The sequence below is a fragment of the Hemicordylus capensis genome, chromosome 4 (genome assembly GCF_027244095.1).
Source record: "Hemicordylus capensis ecotype Gifberg chromosome 4, rHemCap1.1.pri, whole genome shotgun sequence".
In the NCBI taxonomy this organism is placed as follows: Eukaryota; Metazoa; Chordata; class Lepidosauria; order Squamata; family Cordylidae; genus Hemicordylus; species Hemicordylus capensis.
The window spans coordinates 44,185,181-44,194,612 of record NC_069660.1 but is presented as its reverse complement, the minus strand read 5'-3'; the positions used below and the strand labels follow the sequence as shown (position 1 = coordinate 44,194,612).

The following is a 9,432-nucleotide window of genomic DNA, read 5'->3' as shown; positions in this document are numbered from 1 at the left end:
GGTGGGTGAAGCTTGAAGTACACAAAATCAGATGCTTACTAAGAAATGCAACTTTAATCCTAGCAGAGACCAAGTTCAGGGGGCAGTGGGGGGGGGCACCAACTACTTCTAATCAGTATTTGGCAAGTGGGAGACTAATCCATACACCAGAAAAACATACCAAGTTTAAGACTATTCCACCAATTGCCAACAAGGATCTGCAAGAACAGCCACTTCTCTCAACACCTACATTATCTGGCTCTTTCTTGTCCTATGGCATCTTCTCTGATGTTGGAACTACTGATCATTAGCAGGAGAAAAGGCACAGTAGCATTTAAGGGGAGTATGTAGAAAGCTATCTTGTGAAGTATGCAAAAATAAGGGCTTAAGAAGAACACAGGGATTCATCCACAGTGTGTTAAGAGACTCAAGCTGGGTTCTCACCATAAGGCAGTTTTAGTGCAAAGTTAGTGCAAAGAGCATCTCTCTCTGCTCTTTAATTGTAATCTAAGATTAGAAGAGACAGGTCCACCCAAAAAGAGACCACTGCCTTAAGATACTCATGTAGATAGCAATGTATACATATATTTTAAAAAATGATGTTCAGAGGTTTAGAATCATAAGTAACCGAAACTAGTATACAGTCACCAATACCTTTATTATTAATATCTTTATTTAATACCTTTATTTAATAATCACAAAGATCAAAACAAACTGTAAGTCAATCTACTACCCTGAAAGAGTTAGTTCCATGTTAAGACATTAGCTGCCTTAATTATTCTATGTCACTAAAAATGAAAACTTGAGTTGTGTGAACTTCAAAAACCTGTAAAGATACCAAACTAATTGAGTTCTGAAATATGTCTTTAATTATTTTGTGCATTTAGACCACTGAGGTAGGCTCTGAGAACTAAATTAGTTGGCTAACTGAACCATTAAGGTGACAGTTCTTGGAAGTTAAACAATCAAGCCAGGTAAGCCCAGCACTGATCAATAAAGAGTTAAAACCCCAACATTTTAGGACATAATCTGAAGATTCTGGTTATAACACTTCTAAGCAACCAAGATCTAAGGAACCCTCAATGAACCAGTTAAATACATCAATATTAAATACAATCAATTAACTCAAATCAGATCTTTAATTTTCTTAAAACAAGCCAAGGACAACCATCAAACTCTAATGTTCTGAAATAAGTTCTGTTGAGTTCAACTCTTGCCAAATGCCTCATGATGGCTACCATTTTAAAATCGTACATCTTGCAAACGGAAGACAAGTCACAAATTGAACAATCTCATTCAGAGGGCAGGATAATGAATACAAACGGATTAATAGGTTCATCCTTTAGCATACAGAGGCTTGCTGTCACCATATAGATCAAGTCACAGAAAGGGCTCAAAGGTTGAACAGTCTTGTACTGTTTGAAAAACATTGTGATGGCTTTTGTTTTTAGTTCTGGAAAAGAAATACTTTAATAATAATCAAGACATATTCAACTTCTCTTCCCAGAAGCCCCGAGGCTTGTCCCATCTCCTTGGACCACTGGTATAAAAAGCTGGCATATTTTACCTCCCCCCAGTCCACCAGAGGCTTTTTCTGAAAGTGTTTTTCAATCTATTAAGACAACTGATTTGGCCGACTTTCTCAGTCATAATGGATGGCTGTATAGAAGATTATCCAGACAACCTGGAAAGAAGCACAAAAGAGGACAACATTAGCCAAGGAACTAATGTTTGAGTGAATTCTTATCTCTGTACTTCCTGCAAAATCTTGAGTATGGGGGTTAAAAAAAGCAGAACAAGGTGCTCCCCTAATGAGTTTTTAGAAAGAATCTGATTAAACTCAAGTCAGCACTTCTACTGTCAGAAGTAATATGGTCCATGGCAAGGAGCTGTGGATGACCTCCTCTCCATTACCCGTTTCTGTTTCTTTAACATACAATGAGCATTACAACTTAGCAGTCTGACAGATTAGATGCTGGGGATTGGCAGGTTTTGTTTTGCAAATAAAAAGGTAAAATGATGCTTTAAAAACAAAAACAAATTTTAAACTGACTGCTGCCCACCAGAACCAATGAGATAGGGCAGGAAAGAAAGCCTCTTGTTTTTCTCCTCTTACCATGTACTGGAGCTAGATTTAGTTTATACATTCTGTAGAGTTGGATGGCAAAGGTTTTTTTGCCTGAACCACTTAAGGACTGCCGGTTAGCATTTCTGAATGCTCTCCAGTGGGGGGCTCCCCACTTGCAAGGATTAGGCCACGTTTTCTATGAGCTGGTAGAGGTTTTTGGTTGAGAAGCATTCGAAACACACACATGCACACACCCTTCAGCCTGAAGTAGGACAGGTCACAAAAAGCTTTACAACTGAACATATCTAAGTGTATAGTTTGGCCTTTTAAAGCCTTTGCTAAGGCAAAAACATATGCTGCACTAAGTACTTGCGATCTTACTATGCAACTTATTTTTGTTCTCGTGTCTCTGCTCTACTTCCTTTCCCTTTCATTAATTGTTTTAAAAGTTTCTTGGGATGACCATCTGGCTCTTCTTAGAGGCCATGGGCACAGTGCCCCCAAGCCATGAAAAATAGCACTGATTACCAAGAACAATGCAAAAGAAGTCATGAATCCTTCCTTCGTTAGTTCCCATGTTCCACCATACTCCTCTTCATCTATTTGCTGGAAGCTACTAAAATAGAGATACAGGATTCCGGCATTTATGAGGCAGAATCTGGTGGGGAGGAAAGAAGAGGCATCAGAAATCATCTTTTTCAAGATACAAATTGAAAATACTAAATACAGGTTGAGTATCCCTTATCCAGACATCCAAAATCCGGAATGCTCCAAATCGGGACACCACACCGTAACAAAGACAAAACGCCTCAGCTCACTCGCTCGCAGATTCCCAGTTTTGCTGCTTTTAAACATGCAGTCAAAACTTACTTATTTCAGAAGGCTGTTAGTGACAGGGGTTTTGTCTGTAATTCTTTCTAATTGCGGCTCTGTTTTTATTGTGAAGCTTTTTAATATTTTTGAAGTTCTCGCTTTGGCGCTAGATAGAAAAGGGAAAGCCCACCTCCTCCACTCCATGCTCAGTTTGGCGCTTGCTCTGTTGGCATCTTTGGCGCTCTGAATCCCATACCCAAGATATCTCATTATGCAAATATTTCAAAATCCGGAAAAATCTGAAATCCAGAACACTTCTGGACCCAAACAGTCTGGATAAGGGATACTCAACCTGTAATTCAGCCATAATCCATCAGGAGGAGCAACAATCCACCCAAACTTTCTCCTGCAGAAGCCTTGTTGAAAAGAACAGGAGATCCACATTTCTGTGTCATTGTCCAATTCCCATTTATTTTAGTGTGTACTCATAGGAGAACTTCCCGTGGATTGTGGCCCATAGTTAGACCTGTTTCTTCCACACAGATACTCAAAGCCTGTACACTAAGGCAGCTTCCTTAACCTATCTTGTGGCAGGCTGCTTCTAAGTATACAACAGGGTTGATATTTCAATCAAATCAGCCCTGCTGAAATCATTAAATTTTAATGAGTTAAATTGTGATTTAAGTTACAATTGAGTCCTGTGAAGTGATTTAAACCATGAATTAAATAATTTCACAGGAGGATTTAATTTTAACTACTTAAATCACAATTTAAATCACTAGTCAATAAAATTCTATTTAATCATTATTTTCTAGTAAAAGGTTATCCAATCCAATACAAACTTAATACATATTCAGAAATGTAGGTTTCATTTTTAAAATAGGTTCACACTTCTCATAATGTGTTTCATTTGGGCAACCAGGTCTTGCATTTCTTTGTTGAACTGTTGGCATTTTGCACGCATGCCCATCTTACCCGCAGGTAAAGGAACTTCATTAAAATATTTCCAAGCGGGGTCTCTTTTACAGCCTGCTGCCATGATAGGTGTTGCCCTTCTAATCGAGGATACAGTTGGAAAAAGTTTCCTCGGGACTGCATGAATAAGTTGTTTGCTTTTGGTTTCACTTTCTATTTTCCTCCCCTATATTTGGCATTTATATCCAGACTACTCCTCCTTGCTCATATCTATTCTATCCCCACAAATCCTCTATTCATTCATTGGCCTGATTCAGACATTATGCTTACAAGTGTACATATGTCTGTGGACTTGTACACAAGTTTGTGTGAATTACTGTACCTGGGTTCATTTGAAAAGTGAAGCTGGATACAGGCCCTTCAAATGCATGGTACAGTTAGGAAGTGTACTGCTGTGCCTGTGTTCAACATAACAAATGAATGACTGTACCTGTGCACACTGTGCACTCAATGTATGAGTGCTGAACATAATGTGTGAATGGGCTTAATGTCTTTGCACTTTTATTTATTTATTTAACATATTTTAGAGAGAGAAAGGGCAAGGGCTTGACTGTATGTGTGTGTGCTGAACATATACCACCTGCAAAAGAGGATTGATCAGGTCTGTTATTTCTCATCCCCATATTAACAAGTTCAAAGAATAAAATCATGAGTTATGATTAGCCCTCATGATGGTATCTTCGACCTAGGTTCTTTTTTATAATTTTTTAAAACAAATTAAAATCTGATTTAAATTTTTAAAATCCTATTTTTTTAAAAAAAGTATTTTTTTTTAAATTAAGCAGGGTGGTTGCTCTTTCTGCCATTACGGCATTATGAACTAAAATAGTTTACTAACACACCTTTCTCAAATAGTACCAGTGATATTTAATAGCAGAAGTATTTTCTTCACAAAACTGTCAAAGCTTCAGTGGTAGAGGCTCTCTTTTTTCTTGACACTTCTCACCCATAGACCTTTTAGTTAAACAGATTTTTAAAATATATAAGATAAGATGGGAAGCAGGGAGACTAAGTGACTAAGCACCACTCTCCCCCTCCTCACAAAAAAACCCCTTAGAATCAACTAAGTAAGATAAGTGAGGGGCACCTGCAAGAACTCTGCATGGTGCTTTGTTTATTAGCTGCAATTAATAAGGGGGCTCCTCTTCTTGCAAGAGCTAGAAGATAATGTATATTCTTAAATATCAGTGTGACTTTACAACCAGATCCAAGTTTCCGGTATTAGTCATGCACAAAAGTGAAATGTTTCAAGTTTCTAGGTGACCACTGTTAGGCATTCAAGTTACAGTGTACAGGGATTTTAGTCTTACTCCTTTTCTTAAAGCACATTTGCTATGAGATTTTGCTAGACCACCACAGGCAGCTAGGGATGTGCATGAACAGGTTTGGAGGCCCTTTTACAGGCCTCCGAACCAGTTCGAACCTTGCCCGGCTCGAGGGTTCGACGGCAGGGGTGGGGTGGCTTTAAGGGCAGGGAGGATACTCTCCCCCACCACCACATTTCCCTGAAAGCCTGTAAGGGCAGCAGCATAACTCCCTGCCGCCCCACTCCGACGTTAGCCAGAAGTGGTAACTGCAACTGCGCACGTACGTCGCACACACACACCTGACATTATCTGGAAGTAACTAGACGTGGTAGCTGCAACTGTGAGCATTGCACACACACGCACCCAATGGCCGCGCATGCAACATGTTGCAGCTACCACTACCGGTTACTTCTGGATGTCAGGGCAGAGCAGCAAGGAGGTACGCTGCCGCCCCAACAGACTTTCAGAGAAACATGCACTGGCGGAGGAAACGCGTTGGGGGGGGGGGGGAGTGCATCCTCCCCAACCTTAAAGCCGCCACCCCCTGTCAAACCAGCCTCAACCAGTTCCATGCACATCCCTACAGACAGCCACTTTGACATTCAGCATTCTGAATGTCTATTATTTTGCCTGTCTTTTGACAGATTTCACCAAGCAAGAAATTAAGTTATTCTGTCCTTCCCACAAATCACCCCCCCAAAAGGCTGCAAACTAACAATTTGGGACCAATTAGCAATTTAACACAAGATGTAAAGAGAACAGATTTAATATTTGGGGTGCACTTCCATCACCTGCTTGCCACCATAGTTGCATAACCTTCAATCTTTACCAACTCTTCAGAAGTTAACAAAATCAAGAAGAAATAAAAACTTACATTGCTATGCCCACAAATCCCTTTAGTGGAACAATGCCCCAGATCACTCCCAAAATAACTGCAATGATCTGCCGGAACCAGTAAATCACATCTAGAAATTCATCCTGTGGAGAAGACACGAGACCAAAATTCATACATAATTCACATACAACATATCCTGCAGAATGCCTTCTATGGCAACAGGAAGAAATATGGGCTCTAAAGACATGTGGACTGCTTTGTGCAAAAAGATTGTGCAAGCATTCAATAGGCTTCAGTGAAATCAACTTAAAGAAGCAGGAGAGCGGAGGGGAGGAGTGTGGAAATCATAACTACATAACCCAAGCTGGAAACTTATTTCAGATTCCTAGGTGTCAAACTACAAGGAGCAGAAGAAATGCACTTTAAATGCTTTGGTGTCTGCATCTAATGTTAGTTGTGTCTAACTGTTTCTTCAGGGAGCTTAGATAAGCTATTTTAGCCTCAACAACTTTGCAAGATAGGTTAGGCTGTGTGAAACATGTCTTGTCCAAAGAAAGCCTTTTAAAGATCAATCATGGATTTGATTCTGATTTTGAAAGTCAAGTGCAACACGAACCATTATAACTACACTGGCTTTTACAGTTAAGAACTTGGATTTATCAAGCAGCTTCAGCTTCTCTAGCCATGACCACAATCATCCAAATAATCCAAACTATAGATAAAGGGCATACTGATACGAACAGGCGCAGACCCGTCGGAGACTTCTGGTCATATCCGAACAACGGGGCAGCAGGGAGGTTCGCTGCTGCCCCATGGGCTTGGATTAATTAAAATGGACACTGACGGGGGGGGAGCGGTGGGGGGGGGAGTCAATCTTCCCCCACTCTTAAAGTTAGACACCTCCCCACCGTCGAACCGGCACAACCGCTGGTTCCGTACACATCCCTACTGCCTGATGTAGGTGTTTCCCATAGTCTGGGAAATGTACCAGCAGGGATTCGAACCAGCAACCTTCTGCTTGTTAGTCAAGCAGTTCCCCGTTACACCACTTAAGGCAGTTTAAGTTCTGTAGGAAGTGCAAAAATAAAAGTTGTGTGTGTGTGCGCGCGTGTGCACGCACAGTAAGCATTTAGAATAAGGGATTCAGCTTGATATCACACTCTTGCTTCTACCCACTACGATAACTGATCAGTATTCCCTCTAACAGGTATTCCCAGATGTTGATGACTAAAATTCCCGTAATACTCAAGGAAAAGTCATTGTAGCTGGGGGATTCTGGTGATTGTAGTCAATAACATCTGGGAATCCCTGTTAGAGGGAACACTGTAACTGATCATGATTTCAACAAATCTGTAAAATCTAAACTGAATCATTAGCACAACATTATCAACTTGCACAGATCAATGAGTGCTCTTTTATGCTCTCTTCCTGTACCTTGAACATTTAATATGGTTTAAACACTGACAGTATTTTTAAAACACATTTAACCATATTGGATGGTTACACTACTGCTAAGACTTAAAAAGCACCAAGAGACAATGCAACAGTGACCACCAGGTATTTTGCACTTGCAAATTAGAACATGGGAAGATTTCCAAGTTAAATGCCACTGATGCACCTCATCATCCTATTTCCTTTCAACATACCCTAGAGAGAGAGTGTTTGTTTAGAAAGAGTCCAAATGAGTTCAATGGACCTTTCTCCCAAATGTGCTTAGAGCTGCAGACTTGGTATTCTATTAATCTGTAAATACTTTGAGTTGTCAGAGATTTCCCAATGAGGCCCCAATGGAGCAAGAACCTAGATCAAGGCTTTCTAAGTCCACAGCCTATGTGGGAGGCCCCATTTGGGTCCCACATGTTGTACAGCACCCTACCTTACAACCCCACCTTAGCCTCCATAACATCACAGGCCAGTGTGTTTAATTTCATTTCATCTGTGCTCCCCTGTAAACTGGGCAAGGTTGCACCTAAAACAGCTTACAACGTATCAAAGAAACTGAAGCAGCAACACAGCCATTCAAAGCATAACACAAACAGCTGCAAATATCAATGACCATGTCAATATCAGTATGAACACTTCAATATTATGTACTGATAATATTTATTTATCCCATCATGCCCAGGCCTGGCCTGTACTGTACATCAATAATCAATAATACCAGTTATTGCACCAACAATAAAACCAGTCCTATCTAAAACACCACAAGCAGGGGTGTAACTACTATTAGGCAAGGGGAGGCGGCTGCCTGGGGCCCCCCATGCCTCGAGGGGGCCCCCAGAGGCAAGTCACATGACAATATATTGTGAAGTGTGTGTGTGTATCACGACAAGTCACATGACTATATATTGTGAAGTGTGTGTGTGTGTGTGTGTGTGTGTGTGTGTGTGTGTATCAGCGAGGGGCCCATTTTAAAATTTTGTCTCTGGGCCCACCCCTGCCTTGTTACGCCCCTGACCACAAGCAAGCTACAGAAACCAGTTCTCAACCCTCCTCCTAGAACAGAAGGCAACTTGAGCAGAGACCCCCGACACATGATCCTCCACCAGGAAGGGCTTCCTCCTCGGGCCCCTCACAAGGGGCAAGCCTCTCAACTCTCCCTTCCCCCGTTAACGAGTAGAGCTTGAGAGGCAGCCGGGCTCCCTCCACTGGAAGAGCCGCCATGGGACCTTCCCCAACAGGCTCCATGAAGCAAGCTGTGCGGCCCTCGTCCTTCCTTCGCAAAGCAAGCGTTGCCCACCCCTCCTGCTGCGGCTTCTTCTTACTCCGCACCCCCAGACCTCCGGCCGAGCTACCCGCAGCCTAAGAGCAACCGCGCAGGGCCCGGCCTCCCCGTGTCCGCAGGCGACCCCAGCTTAGGCCCGGCCCCGCCCGGCCTCACCTTGTCCTCCCATGCGGAGTCGCTCCGCAGCGCTTTGCTCCACAGCGAGCCCCGCAGCACGCCGCCCCCGCCGTTGGCCACCAGGTGCTGCTGCGAGTGCGGGTGCAACGTCGGCTCCTCCTTGCGCCGGCCGCCGCCGCTCATCGTCGCCCAGCAGGCCCCGCACTCAACTCGCTCGCCCCGCGGTCACAGCAGGGAAGCCACCCGCACGCCCACGTGAGCGTCGCCCCTACGGCTCAACCAATCGCATAGCTCCCAACCACACGACTCCCATCATGTGACCTTCGGGCTCTACGGCGAGAGAGAACAGCCAAACGGAAACAGCATTGCTCTTATTGTCTCATTCGGTGAACGGGGATAGACGGAGGGAACGCAGCCTCGTGGACGGGAAAGCGCAGGGCCGCAGAATAGACCATCGCGGGCAACGTGCCCAAGAGGCTGGCTAGTGCAGGGATGGCCAACCTGAGGCTCTCCAGCTGTTGTACACCAACTCCCATCATGCCCAGGCCTGGCCAGTAAAACTTGCGCCTCGGCATGATGGGAGTTGCAGTCCAACAACGGCTGGGGAACCTCA

At 43.2% G+C, this 9,432-nt stretch overlaps 1 protein-coding gene across 1 annotated transcript; it reads right to left on the bottom strand.

Moving 5' to 3' along the window:
* Positions 1-618: 618 nt before the first annotated feature.
* On the bottom strand, positions 619-9,165 carry RAB5IF (RAB5 interacting factor). The gene is made up of 4 exons (XM_053244611.1): positions 8,859-9,165; positions 6,017-6,120; positions 2,576-2,705; positions 619-1,663 (listed from the first exon to the last, which is right to left on the bottom strand). Exons 1-4 carry the CDS (start codon positions 9,000-9,002, stop codon positions 1,622-1,624), a joined length of 420 nt encoding a protein of 139 aa, XP_053100586.1. The 5' UTR covers positions 9,003-9,165; the 3' UTR covers positions 619-1,621.
* Positions 9,166-9,432: the final 267 nt, after the last annotated feature.

Coding starts and splice junctions, on each gene's coding strand:
- RAB5IF (XM_053244611.1), bottom strand. CDS start 9,002: ATGAGCGGCGGCGGCCGGCGCAAGGAGGAGCCGACGTTGCACCCGCAC. Junction 2,706..6,016: donor GGATTTGTGGGCATAGCAAT/GTAAGTTTTTAT, acceptor CCTCCCCACCAG/ATTCTGCCTCATAAATGCCG. Junction 1,664..2,575: donor CTTCTTTTGCATTGTTCTTG/GTAATCAGTGCT, acceptor GCTTCTTTCCAG/GTTGTCTGGATAATCTTCTA.